The 15,108-nt window shown below is 40.7% G+C and overlaps 1 protein-coding gene across 1 annotated transcript; it reads left to right on the forward strand.

Moving 5' to 3' along the window:
* The first annotated feature begins 499 nt into the window (after positions 1–499).
* On the forward strand, positions 500–14,609 carry sgcb (sarcoglycan, beta (dystrophin-associated glycoprotein)). Its single transcript, XM_062038528.1, has 6 exons — positions 500–652; positions 5,278–5,487; positions 7,038–7,223; positions 7,287–7,478; positions 7,569–7,700; positions 10,564–14,609. The coding sequence occupies exons 1-6, from the start codon at positions 638–640 to the stop codon at positions 10,762–10,764; spliced, it is 936 nt and encodes a 311-aa protein (XP_061894512.1). The 5' UTR covers positions 500–637; the 3' UTR covers positions 10,765–14,609.
* The last annotated feature ends 499 nt before the right edge of the window (positions 14,610–15,108 follow it).

Raw genomic sequence — 15,108 nt, forward strand, 5'->3', positions numbered from 1 at the left:
CAAAAATTGTATGTGATGTAATAATCCAGGAATGTAGGCTCATACGACTTCTTTATTTGTCGTGTCTTTATTGTAAAAGATGCAATTCAACCACACAACTACAAATGTGTGTCTCCCCCTTTTCCCGGCAATACTCGAACGCTTTTCCTTCTATCAAAACGTCACTTCCCTCTCTCTCCCCGGAAGTCCCGCCCCCCAGGCAAATTAATTGGTGAAACACCCCGTAGTACTTCTGAATAGTGTGTTATAGTGCCTTTACTTGATTCACCAACATAATCACATTTTGTTTAATTTGGCTAATACATAGTGCTGGAATCCCTAAATATATACTAAAGTAAATATGACAAATTGTAGTTTATTGTGAAATACGTGAACGGTGATCTATTTTGGGAACCTCCCCACATTGGCTAGTGGCATTGGAATGTACCATTTTACAAAAGTGGAATTATGCATTATTTGAATCCACTTAGCGGACATACAACCCACCAGAGATATTATTTAGTTTCTACTAACGCTACCCGACGCCCACGTCGAAGTATTTGCCAACAAAACGTGATGTTGTTTGACTCCAAGGACGGAATGAAAAGTGGTACATTCCTCCAGCGCACACTCCGCCAGCAGGAGAGGGAGGGTCAACATGGCGTCCGAGCAGGTCCGTTATTTTCACCATTTATCATATTTATTGCCGTTTTCTCCCTTTCTGACTCACTTCTAAGTTTGCTGTCTTGTTCTCTGTTTAACCAAGATATAGCTTATTGTTGTTTGGCTCACCTAGCTGGGATAAATACAGGCCTACGCGTCAAATTGTTTATTATTTTTATTATTATTAAGAATCATAACAGCAAAACGTAATATTTTTTAGCAGGCGTGTGTGTCGGCCATTTGACGTTAGGAGCACACAAATGTGGCCTTTAGTGGCTCTTATTTTGATGCTAAATCGGGAGCGGTGTATTTTTAGTGATGACCACAGACAGACAGGCGGTCTGAGGGCATTCCGACACTTTAATAATGATGAGACGTTCACGTACGACACCGGAATTGTAAAACATAGATGTGACGTTGCACCGATGCGTGGATTTCGTGCTGTAAATGTTCTCTTAAAACAGACGCTTTTTTAATATTAATGTGCACAGATCAACCACAATGTATCCCACTGGGAATGTACCGTGAAGTGTTTGCTCCCTTTTGGAGGACATACGATCTGTCTAGGGCAGTGTTTTTCAACCTTTTTTGAGCCAAGGCACATTTTTTGTGTTGAAAAAATCCGGAGGCACACCACTAGCAGAAATCATTAAAAAACGAAACTCAGTTGACAGTAAAAACGTTGTCGCAATTGTTGGATATATTATTTTAAAGCATAACCAAGCATGCATCAATATAGCTCTTGTCTCAAAGTAGGTGTACTGTCACATCATGCCCGGACTTATTTTGATTTTTTTGCTGTTTTCCTGTGTGTAGTGTTTTAGTTCTTTTCTTGCGCTCCTATTTTGGTGAATTTTTCTCTTTTTTTGGTATTTTCCTGTAGCAGTTTCATGTCTTCATTTGAGCGATATTTCCCGCATCTACTCTGTTTTAGCAATCAAGACTATTTCAGTGGTTTTTATCCTTCTTTGTGGGGACATTGTTGATTGTCATGTCATGTTCGGATGTACATTGTGGACACCGTCTTTGCTCCACAGTTAGTCTTTGCTGTCGTCCAGCATTGTTTTTGTTTACTTTGTAGCCAGTTCAGTTTTTGTTTCGTTCTGCATAGCCTTCCCTAAGCTTCAATGCCTTTTCTTAGGGGCACTCACCTTTTGTTTATTTTTGGTTTAAGCATTAGACACCTTTTTTACCTGCACGCTGCCTCCTGCTGTTTCCGACATCTACAAAGCAATTAGCTACCAGCTGCCACCTGCTTATATGGAAGAGTATTACACGGTTACTCTGCCGAGCTCTAGACAGTACAGACACTCAACAACAACACATAATTTGCAGACTATAATTACTGGTTTGCAAAAAATATTTTTAACCCAAATATGTGAAATTAGATAATCTCCCACGGCACACCAGACTGTATCTCACTAGTGTGCCGGCACAGTGGTTGAAAAACACTGGTCTAAGGAAGCACGGTGTAACAGGGGTTAGTGCAATACGAAGGTCCTGGGTTTGAACCCTGGGCTCGGGGTCTTTCTGTGTGGAGTTTGCTTGTTCTCCCCGTTAATGCGTGGGTTCCCTCGGGGTACTCCGGCTTCCTCCCACCTCCAAAGACACGCACATGGGGATAGGTTGATTGGCAACACTAAATTGGCCCCAGTGTGTGAATGTGAGTGTGAATGTTGTCTGTCTATCTGTGTTAGCCCTGCAATGAGGTGGCGACTTGTCCAGGGGGTACGCCGCCTTCCGCCCGAATGCAGCTGAGATAGGCTCGCAACACCAAAAGGGACAAGCGGTAGAAAATGGATGGATGGATGGATGATCAGTCTTCTCCAGGGATTCTCAAACTGTGGTGGTGGTATGCTGGCTCCATCTAGTGCAGGGGTCGGCAACCCGCGGCTCCGGAGCCGCATGCGGCTCCTTGACCACTCTGATGCGGCTCAGCTACATACATGCCGACCCCCCCGATTTTCCCAGGAGGTTTATGGATCTCAGTGTCTCTCCTAGATAACTCCCAGGGAAAAAATAATCCTATTTACACTCTAATTACTAAATAAAGGGCGTGCCCTAATTGCACTGCAGTAATTGTCCTCTATAGCATTTACATACAGCGTGCCAGTCCAGCCACATGTTGCATATTGTTATTACTTGCACACACAGGAGACAGCAAAGCATTCTTACTCATCAGCCACACAGCTTACACTGACGGTAGCCGTATCAAACAACTTTAACATTGTTACGTTACAAATATGCGCCACACTGTGAACCCACACCAAAAAAGAATGAAAAACACATTTCTGGAGAACATCCCACCGTAACACAACATAAACACAACACAACCATTACCCAGAATCCCATGCAGCCCTAACTCTTCCGGTCTACATTATACACCCCCGCTACCACCAAATCCCCCCACACATCAACCCCCCCCCCCCCCCCCCCTCTCCGTGCGTTGGTTGAGCGGAAGAGTTAGGGCTGCATGGGATTCTGGGTATTGGTACCGTCAGTGTAAGATGTGTGGCTGCTGAGCTAGTACGCCTTGCTGTCACTTACGTGAGCAAGCTGAAACTGCATTCTACATGTGGTCGAGCAGGTACACTTTTAGGGCAGACTGTAGAGGGCGCCAAATGCAGTGTCATCACGCTCTGATATTCGGGAGTCTCCCGGGAAAAATGAGAGGGTTGGCAAGTATGACGCTATCAAGCGCCATTCATTCAAAACTCGCGGGCTGCACTAACATCAAATTTCCACATTAAAGTGCGTGCCGGTGCGTGTGTCGGAGACCCCTGGTTAACATAGCACAAAGCATTTAAGCTTTTTATGCGGTGTTTTTCATTTGAAATTTTTTTTTGTGGCTCCCATTACTTTCTTTAATTTGTGAAACTTGCCAAAATGGCTCTTTGAGTGGTAAAGGTTGCCGACCCCTGATCTAGTGCAACCCGCAGCTCTGGAGCTTCTGTCTCCTGGTTATGACTCCCTCTGATTTTTGAGGAAAGTTAGCATTTTTAAACAGAGTTGTATAACTTCTGACTATAAGGCCGTGAATTCACACAGGCTGAGCCCTAAGCTGCAAGGAAGGCAAGTTAAAGCGAATGGGAAGCCTGTGTGTTCAGTTCAGCTTCTTGAGTGTGCAACCCCTTGAGTAAGCTAACCATAAATACTTGCCTCAAAGAAAAGAGAAAAGGAAAAATAGTTGAGTTTCACATGAACAGATTGGTTTTCCTGCAAAATGAAATTATATAACTTTAAAAAGTTTATAAACTGTTGCGTTTTGCGGCTCTATACCAGTTTTCTTTAGTGGAAGAGGCGGCAAAATGGCTCTTTTGATAGGAGAGGTTGCAGACCCCTGATATAGTGGTACACCAAAACATCACTTAATTAAATATTCAAACACAGTGTTACTGTTCAAACTGTGTGTAATATTACGGTGTCCAAAAATATCGAATACACTTGTTAGAACAAAGCTCTGCCTTATTTTTAATGAAAATCTAGGCCCACTAAGCTACTGCATTTTAATGTTGGTCATTATTGTGGTACTTGGGGAGCCAAGTGTTTTCTAAGGCTATGTCTACACTAAGCCGGATAACCCCTTAAACAAATAATTATTTAGGCTAAGCCCCGCTCCAGCCACACTAAAGTACCGTTTAAGGTTCCCCTTCCTCTGACAAATTTTTACACGGGTAAGTGCGCCGTGTATTTCTTGAATCTCCGGCTCTTAGCTTTGTATGGACTCATTGATCGTTTACAAACTGAGTTCGGAGAGGAAGTGACGTCAGAAAGAACGCGCCACAGCCAGCGGTTTCGTAACTCGGAGCTAACCACTGGAAATATGGAGGCGAGTCATCCAGACATGCCCGTGTTTCTCATTCTTCTAAATGTACAGACGCTTGTGGAAATCACACATGAATACCTTAAGAGAAAGCGATTGCAACTATTTCGTATACAACACTTCTCAGACGGCAAGAGAACTTTCAAATGTCGAGGTCAGCTGTGATTCTGCTTACCGAAAAACTTTGTCCAATAGTCAAAAAACAACGAGAATGCGGGCTCCCGTGGATGTGATAAAAAAGGTAGCATGTGCTTTGTATTACCTGGCCGTCGAGGGAAGACTACGGAAAACGGCGAATGCTTTTGGACTGGCAAAGCAGACCGTATCAGTTATTGTCCGCCATGTATGTCGCGGACTCAACGTCTAGGTCCAGAGTATATAAAGTCACCAAAAAGGAATGGACAATGAAGGTGAAGGCAAAAGAGTGAGGAGTGTCCTGACCAGATACCTAGATCCCTAGATTGATTGACGTAAAATGTTCTTTGTCACATTGTTTACTTTCACGTGTCCAATAAAGATTTGATTAATTTATGATGGCTCAGGTGTGATTCACTACAATAGGGCCCCGCATCACACTGGATTCCACAACACTGGATATTGTTCAGATAAGTTAAATTTAAGAACTTGCACACAAAGCAACACTGGAGGTGACTATGACGTGTGCATGACGGAGGAGGGGGGGAGGGGGTCTTAAACGACCATTGTGTGTGTGTGGACAAGGCTAAGGTTAGGTGGATAACCTTAGTGTAAACGGGGCCTAAGGTGGTACTTGGTGAAAAAAGTTTGAGAACCACTGGTGTGTTCCATTGCAGGAGAGCTCCAACGGGCCAGGGAAGAAGTCCATGCGGGAAAAGGCCATCGAGAGACGAAACGTCAACAAGGAGCACAACAGTAACTTCAGAGCGGGCTACGTGCCCATCGAGGAGGAACGTCTCCACAAAACGGGCCTCCGAGGACGCAAAGGCAACATGGCCGTGTGCATCATCGTCCTCCTCTTCCTCCTGGCCCTGATCAACCTCATTGTGAGTACGACAGCTCGCTGGATTTTTTTGGAGCACCCTTTTCTGGAAATAAAACGGCCATTGTACTATCAGTATATGATCAATGCTGGCTTTTTCCTTGTTTTACTACAAAATATATTTTGTGTTTTTTGTTGTTTACAAACAGTAATGGTATCACCTATGACTAATTGGTACTGTATTGATACCCAAGTTTGCAATAGCGCCCGTTACTATGAAACATGATACAATATGTTTATGTTTACACTTTTATTCCTTGTGGTAAAGGATAGCAGCTATAGCAGAATGCTAATGGTTTGACTGATAATTAATGTTCATGCTTACACGGTTATCCCTTTACGTAAATAATGGCATGCAGCTTAATAATCCAAACTGACAGTCACCAATTTATGACAATAAGTGTACCTATGTGCGCAATATCAGAGTTTTTATTTGTTTATAGTATTTACTAGGGATGTCCGCTACAATGCTACAAGGTGTATGTGTGTGTGTGTGTGTGTGTGTGTGTGTGTGTGTGTGTGTGTGTGTGTGTGTGTGTGTGTGTGTGTGTTTTGTAGCGTCCCGGAAGAGTTAGTACTGCAAAGGGTTCAGGGTATTTGTTCTGTTGTGTTTATGTTGTGTTACGGTGCGGATGTTCTCCCGCAATGTGTTTGTCATTCTTGTTTGGTGTGGATTCACAGTGTGGCGTATATTTCTAACCGTTTTAAAGTTGTTTATACGGGCACCCTCAGTGTAACGTGTATCGCTGTTGATCAAGTATGTGTTGCATTCACGTGTGTGCGTACAGAAGCCGCACATAACTTGTGACTGGGCCGGCACGTTGTTAGAATGGAGATGAAAAGCGGACGTCACGACAGCTCGTAGAGGACGTTAAAGGCCCCAAGACTGTGGTCCGGGTGGACTACGAGATATAATGACTGATGAAGACCTTTGTTCGATAATGAAGGTTGCCTCAGCTCAAAGCCTGAGCCCCGACATTAATGAACTAGCATCCAAGAAAAGATGCCAGATATCTGGCTTGGGCACATCAGATTAGATCAGTGTGTTGCAAACTGAGCAGTTTAAAGTCCTGAATGGTTGTTTTATTCATTGTTATGTTATTTTCAAATTTATTAGCCTGTGGAAAAAGTTAATGTTGATATTTACCTCAGAAGGCTGCAAATAGAAAAGAGGCATTACATTTTTATTTAAATTGTATTTGATATGCCATTGATATTTTTTAATTATTATTATTATTATTTGAAACTTGATTTTGCATGTCACTATAAAGTTATATAAGCCTTGCTTGTTCAATATTCTATGCAAAACTTGTTTGGGTCCCTATTAAAAGGTTCATTTGTTCAACCTTGGCCCGCGGCTTTGTTCAGTTTAAAATTTTGGCCCACTCTGTATTTGAGTTTGACACCCCTGTTTTATGTGGTAGTTAACTTTGTGTTACACCTCGGTCGAAAGTGCGACTAAAAGCATTTCCTGTATCATTTTAAAGATTTCATGATGCTGTCCATGACTTCCTGTTCCTAACATTAAAGAGTGTGTACCCACTTGTCCTCCAGATCACGCTGGTTATCTGGACGGTGATCCGCATCGGTCCCAATGGCTGCGACAGTATGGAGTTCCATGAATCGGGTCTTCTACGCTTCAAGCAGAAAGCGGACATGGGCGTGGTCCACCCGCTGCACCGGAGCACCGTGGGAGGTCGTAAGGACCAGGACCTGCTCCTGGTCGGCAACAACAACCCGGTGAGGACAGGAAACACTCGCGTGGGACGAGCGGCGGCGGACTAAACCCTTTTATCCTTGCAGGTGGTCTTCCAGCAAGGCACCTCCAAGCTGAGCGTGGACAAAGACAAGACGTCGGTGGTCAGCGACGTGGGAATCTCCTTCACCGACCCTCGCACTCAGGCCACCTTCTTCAGCACCGACTTCGACAACCACGAGTTCCACCTGCCCAAAGGCGTCAAAGTGCTGAGCGTCAAGAAGGCGTCCACGGAACGGGTGATCGCTCTCTCGCCGTATTATTAGGTACACCTGCACCCAAAAGAGACGGAGGCGAGCTAACGTGCGACGTGTGTCTCTTCCGCTAAGATAACCAGCAACGCCGCGTCTGACCTCCACATCAGGGGGGACAGCAAGGCTATCATTCGCGGCAACGAGGGCGTCAACATCATGGGACGCACCGTCGAGTTCAAGATGGGCGGAGACATCGAGCTCAGAGCTGTAAGTAATAGAGATGTCCGATAAAATTGGACTGCCGATAAATGCTTTAAAATGTAATATCGGAAATTATCGGTACCAGTTTCAAAAAGTAAAATGTATGACTTTTTAAAACGCCGCTGTACGGAGTGGTACACGGACGTAGGGAGAAGTACAGAGCAGTTGCGTCTCCCAGTCATACTTGCCAACCCTCCCGATTTTCCCGGGAGACTCCCGAATTTCAGTGCCCCTCCCGAAAATCTCCAGGGGCAACTATTCTCCCGAATTTCTCCCAGACAACAATATTGGGGGCGTGCCTTAAAGACACTGCCTTTGCGTGCCGGTCCATTCACATAATATCTATGGCTTTTCACACACACAAGTGAATGCAACGCATACTTGGTCAACAGCCATACAGGTCACAGTGAGGGTGGCCGTATAAACAACTTTAACACGGTTACAAATATGCGCCACACTGTGAACCCACACCAAACAAGAATGACAAACACATTTCGGGAGAACATCCGCACCGTAACACAACATAAACACAACCGAACAAATACCCAGAACCCCTTGCAGCACTAACTCTTCCGGGACCTACAATATACATCCCCTGATCCCCCCCTCCACCCAACTCAACCATGCATTTTTTTCCATAACTTGAGTTGATTTATTTTGGAAAACCTTGTTACATTGTTTAATGCACCCGGCGGGGCATCAGAACAAAATTAGGCATGATAATGTGTTAGTTCCACGACTGTATATACCGGTATCGGTTGATATCAGAATCGGTAATTAAGAGTTGGACAATATCGGAATATCGGCAAAAAAGCCCTTATCGGACATCTCTAGTAAGTAATGTTTAATAATCTGTTCCAGTCTCAAACTGTCTCCATTATTAACACCTACTATTTTTGGCGTAAAAAGAAGTTAAACATATGGTGTCGTTAGACAAAAGTAGTGGGATACTGCTGAATTTGAAGTTTGCTTACTTTACGAAACTTCTTCTTAGGATCCTCATAACTCTTAACTCTGGTAGTTCCTTGGTTCACCTAAAAAGAAAATAAGCACACTCGTTGGGTTAATCCTTTGATGCTAGTGGTGCTGGGGGCGGTATAGCTCGGTTGGTAGAGTGGCCATGCCAGCAACTTGAGGGTTCCAGGTTCGATCCCCGCTTCCACTATCCTAGTCACTGCCGTTGTATCCTTGGGCAAGACACTTTACCCACCTGCACCCAGTGCCACCCACACTGGTTTAAATGTAACTTAGATATTGGGTTTCACTATGTAAAGCGCTTTGAGTCACTAGAGAAAAAGCGCTATATAAATATAATTCACTTCACACTTAGTCATGCTAACGCAATGTATGACGGCATTTCCGCAAGTGCAGAGGCACATTTTTACCAGAAGTTTGCGTCAAAGCGGGATTTTTCTGGAGTTTCTACTTTTGCTAAACCTCTGCATGCAAGATTTATTTTTAAAAAGTTAATCGCAAAAAAAATATTTTTGGTCAAATCATTTGCATGGCCACCTGTTGCTAGGCATAATTCATAGGGCAGAATGCAAAGTGCCCAGTGGGTCAATAAAACAATGATTTACTTGACACATCCATTCCAAAAACAACGCTTTTACAACAGTATTCTTTAAAAAAAATATATAATAATTTAAACAACATGTGTGGAAAAAGTTGAGGTTTCCTGGTTCGAATCCGGCTTCTGCCTTTCTAGTCTCTGCCGTTGTGTCCTTGGCCAAGACACTTCACCCACCTTTCACCCAGACTGGTATAAATGTAGCTTATGTAGATAATGTTATTATCAATGTACAGCTCTTTGAGTCACTAGAGAAAAAGTGCTATATAAATATAATTAAATTTGCCACTTGTTGCTAGGCAGATCTAATAGGGCAGAATGCAATCTTCCCTCTTGTTCAATTAAAAATATACGAGACATTCATCCATCCATCCCTTTTCTAGGGCTTGTCCCCCTCGGGGTCACAGAGGTTGCTGTGGCTTGTGCTAACTGCATTCAGGAAGAAGGCAGGGAAAAACAAAGCTGTTAAAAAAAAAAAAAAATATATATATATTGTTCTAAGTAATTTGTTTAAACATCAACACACAATATTTGTAGTTGTTATTTGTTTTTAAAATGATGCAAAAAAAGGGGTTATTTTTGGTCAAATCATTTGCATGGCCACCTGTTGCTAGGCAGAATTCATGGGGCCTAATACAAACTGTCTAATAGGTCAGTAGAAAAAAATATAGTAGACATCCATCCATCCATTTTCTACCGCTTGTCCCTTTTAGCGTCGCGGGGGGTGCTGGAGCCTATCTCAGCTGCATTCGGGTGGTAGGCGGGGTGCACCCTTTGTCCATTTAAAAAAACAACACTAATAGAACAATTTTCTTAATAAATACAAGTAATTTAATACAACATGGGTGGCCAGAATTCATAGGACAAAATGCAAACTACCCAAAAGGTTAAAAAAATAAAATAAAATAAAAAAATATCCTAAACACGTCCGGTATACGGTATATATATATCCAAAAAAAGAAAGTTATTTAATCTAAACCCAACCTGTGTGACATAAATGTATATTTTTGGTCAAATCATTTGCATGCCCACTTGTTGCTAGGCAGAATTCGTAGGGCAGAATGCAACCTGCCCAATAGGTCAATTACATTTTTTTTTTTTTATAACAGTCATGTTCATTCCGCTATTAGAACAATCATCTTTAAAAACACAATTTAATCCTTTCAACAGTTGTCTGTATGAACTATAAAAGGCAGTGCCATCTGCTGGACAAGGTGGGGCACTGCCCCATAGCCACTCACAACGCAGACTTGCCAATGAGTACACAAAATCCTTCCCTTGTTCCCCTTCCTCTCGCAGGAGAACAGCATCGTCCTCAACGGGTCGGTCATGTTCAACGCCACGCGCATTCCCAGCTCGGAGGGCGACGTGTACTTTGACGGCGCCACCGAGAGGTACAAGCTGTGCATGTGCGCCGACGGGACACTGTTCCGCGTGCGGGTGAAGTATCCCAACATGGGTTGCCAGACGTCCGACAACCCGTGTCAGAACGCTCACTGAGGACACCGGACTGAGGGGGGAAAAACGCATTTTTTGATACAGTTTGTTTTTCATGGCTTCTATAGAAAATGGTTGTGTTCTGGAATAGCAAATCCAACATAAGTACAGTTTCACTAGTATTGTTATTGATAAACACTGACATTATTCATACACTGTTACACTTTATTTGGCAGCTGTGTGTGATGCGTTTACTGACCAGTGTGTAGTAATTAGCAAGTAACGCACTGCAGTCGTCCCTCGTTTATCGCTGTTAATTGGTTCCGGACATAAACAGATTTCCGTCAAGTAGGAATTGCATAAAAAAAAAAAACAGTTTCAACAGTAGGCATGAACTAAACCCCTTCTTTTAATCCAATATAATAATGCTGGCTGAGCCAATCAGCGGCCACGATACTGAACAGTTTGGTCTCATCTAATGGCCATTACTAGTGTAGTATGGATATTTTTGGTTTAGTTTCCATTTGTATGCATGAAAATACTTAATTTAGGGCAAACAAAATATTCTTAAAAAAACAGGTGAAACCGTAATACTTGAAGCGAGATATGGCGAGGGACAACTGTACGTGTTTACATTTTTCTTCTGCACTTTTCGGACTGCCAATGGACTCACAGGGGAAGATTTATGGATTTATTGATTCTTAAACTTTGGTACGAGTATCACTGGTATTCAATAAAACCAGATATTTTTCAAAAAATACAATTATAATATTGACTGTACATATGAAATAATGGTGTACATTTGTATTTGTACTATATCATTTGAATTCTATTTTAGAGACATGCACATAGGAATTGCATTTACTTTTGACTAAAATAAAACAATTTAGAGACAAAAACTATATTTGAATTATCCACACAGTAAAAATGTTCATTGTAAATTCACAGCAAGTTACTGGCTAATCAATTGCATTACTTTTACTATAATATGATTTTACAGCAATTTACTGTAACTGCAGAGCGGGGCTTTTACAGTTAATTACAATACATTTACAACTATATCCTGTAACTTCACAGTTGCAATTTTATTGTTACTCTGTCGTGCCGCCACCTATTGTACAAGAAGAGAAGTTATTACAGAGGACTACGAGTACAGTATTTTACTGTGAAATAGTCAATTGCTGCAAAATATAAGGATATCATAATTTTTACAATCAGTTGTAATGTTACAGCAAGTTTTGAAGACATTTTACTGTGAAATATGATATATTTTTTTACAGTAATTTTCTATAATGTTACAGTAAATTTTGATGACAATATTTTACTGTGAAATATGATATATTTTTTTTACAGTAATTTGCTATAATGTTACAGTAAATTTTGATGACAATATTTTACTGTAAAATATAAGGATATCATATTTTCACAGTAGTTTGTTGTTATATTACAGTACATTTTGATTACAGTAGTTTACTGTGAAATATAAGTATATCACAATTTTACAGTAGTTGTAATATTACAGTAAATTTTTATTCTAGTATTTTACTGTGAAATAACAGCCAATTGCTGTGAAATATAAGGATATATTTTTACAGGGATTTACTGTAACAGTAACTGTAAAATACAGTAATTTACTGAAACATAAGGATATCATATTTTCAAAGTAGTTTATTGTAATATTACAGTAAATTTAGATTTCAGTATTTTACTGTGAAATAAGTCAATTGCTGTGAAATATAAGGATATATTTTTACAGTAATATGCTGTAATGTTACAGTAAATGTTGAATACAGTATTTCACTGTGAAATATAAGGATATCATAATTTTTACAGTAGTGTGTTGTAATGTTAGAGTAAATTACAATTACAGCATTTTACTGTGAAATAAGGATATCATTTTTACAGTAGTGTGTTGTAATGTTACAGTAAAATTTGATTTCAGTATTTTACTGTGAAATAAAAGGTTATTATATTTTTATAATAATTTGTTGTAATCTTACAGTAAATTTTGATTATAGTACTTTACTGTGAAATATAAGGATATATTTTTTACAGTACTTTGTTGTAATATTACAGTAAATTTAGATTTCAGTATTTTACTGTGAAATAAGTCAATTGCTGTGAAATATAAGGATATATTTTTACAGTAATATGCTGTAATGTTACAGTAAATGTTGAATACAGTATTTTACTGTGAAATATAAGGATATCATAATTTTTACAGTAGTGTGTTGTAATGTTACAGTAAATTACAATTGCAGCATTTTACTGTGAAATAAGGATATCATTTTTACAGTAGTGTGTTGTAATGTTACAGTAAAATTTGATTTCAGTATATTACTGTGAAATAAAAGGATATATTTTTTATAATAATTTGTTGTAATATTACAGTAAATTTTGATTACAGTGCTTTACTGTGAAATAAGGATATCATAATTTTTACAGTACTTTGAAGTAATATTACAGTAAATTTCGATTTCAGTATTTCACTGTGAAATAGCAGTCAATTGCTGTGAAATAAGGATATATTTTTACAGTAATTTGCTGTAATTTTACAGTAAATGTTGAATACATTTACATTTTACTGTGAAATATAAGGATATCATAATTTTTACAGTAGTGTGTTGTAATGTCAAAGTAAAAATTACAATTACAGTATTTTACTGTGAAATATAAGGATACCATAATTTTTACAGTAGTGTTGTAATGATACAGTAAAATTTGATTTCAGTATTTTACTGTGAAATAATCACACATTTCACATTAAATTACTGAAATCAAATGTTACTGTAATATTACAACAAATTACTGTAAAAAGTATATCCTTATATTTCACAGCAATTGATCATTTTTATTTTGCGGTGAAATATAAGGATTTACTTTTTACAGTAATTTGTTGCAATATTACAGTAACATTTGATTTCAGTATTTTACTGTGAAAACAGTCAATTCCTGTGAAATATAAGGATATATTTTACAGTAATCTGTTGCAATGTTCAAGTAAATTTTGATTACAGTATTTGACTGTGAAAAAATACTGGTACATTTTTACTGTGCAGATAACCTGAAAGTTAATTCCAATCAAATGTTCCTCAGCACGTTTGCCACAAGCCACGTATTGACGATGAAACCAAAACATATTCTCAAGGTACAATTGGCACAATCTCATCTTTTTAAGATCATATTTCCACAAGCGAGAGGAAAAATGTTGCCCAGCTTTAATGTCAGTTGTCAAAGTTATTAGCGTTAATAAAGTGTTTTGGATTTTGTGCAATATAAATGATTGATGTGTAAGAAAATATGCTTTTGTTTGAATAAAGAAAAACATGTTGGAGTTCTGCCGCTTATCGTTTGTTTTGGTTAAAGGTCACTCTGGCTTGCATGTTTAGAATCATGAAAAAAAAAAAAAAAAAAAAAAGGTAGCGCAGCGAGCGTTCTTATTGACTAATAGAGTGCGTGGCGAGGGGCGAGCCCTCAGGAAGGCGTTTATGCAGAAAGACAGTAAGACATTAACTCCGCATGTAAATGATTAAATGGCGTCTTTGGGCGTTGTTGATCTGCTCAAACACTTCAGACTTTGGCCGTCAAGTTGACTTGATGAGAAGTGGCGACACAGGTGAGCTTCAATTCTTCCATAACGATTCGTGCTTTGCTTGTGACATGCGGATACGTTACCAGGATAAGAAGCGATGGCGGCGATACACGACCCACTCTTGGCGCTGCTGCTACTCCTCGCCATCTGCGGCCTCCACTGCTCCTCACCCCGACCCTCCTGTCCGGACTCCTGCCGCTGCCCGCGGCCCTCGGTGTTGAACTGCTCCGCCTCGGGTCTCTCCGTCATGTCGCCGCGGCACATCCAGGACTTCGTGGCCGAGCTGGACTTCTCTCACAACCTCCTGGAAGGGGTGCTCGCGCCGGCGCGGCCGCTTCGCCGGCTGCGGAGCGTGCGGCTGGGCAACAACAGCATCGCCCGCCTGTCCCTCTGCATCCAGAGGCAGCGCCGTGTCAAAGGTCACGGGTGTGTCACCTGGGCCCCTGACCTGCAGCTGCTATCTGCGGAGAGGAATCGGCTACGGCGACTCCCCGAAGGTGAGTCACCAGGGACGAGGTCATTGGCACTTCCTTAAGGACGCCAGGAAAGTGTGATACTTAAAAGTGACAGGCTGGCTGGAACCAATTAATAAGGCATTGTTTCCATAGACCATGAGTGCCGTACTCTGATCACACTTTTTTTTTTAAACAATTAGTTTCCTTCAAACATGCCAAGAATTACCGTACAATATGATTCTTCACATATTGACGTGTCCGAAAAGGAGTCGGAAGAAGCAGAGCTTATTTAATCGTAGCCCTACAGTTGTTCACTTCCTGTACTCAATACAAATAAACAAATCAATACACGTAGGACTC

Source organism: Entelurus aequoreus, linkage group LG27 (genome assembly GCF_033978785.1).
Source record: "Entelurus aequoreus isolate RoL-2023_Sb linkage group LG27, RoL_Eaeq_v1.1, whole genome shotgun sequence".
NCBI lineage: Eukaryota > Metazoa > Chordata > Actinopteri > Syngnathiformes > Syngnathidae > Entelurus > Entelurus aequoreus.

Bases quoted from the DNA above. Each gene is read 5' to 3' on its own strand.
- sgcb (XM_062038528.1), top strand. The intron at 7,224-7,286 runs GTGAGGACAGGA...TTATCCTTGCAG, and splicing joins TGGTCGGCAACAACAACCCG to GTGGTCTTCCAGCAAGGCAC. The intron at 7,479-7,568 runs GTGATCGCTCTC...TCTTCCGCTAAG, and splicing joins AGAAGGCGTCCACGGAACGG to ATAACCAGCAACGCCGCGTC.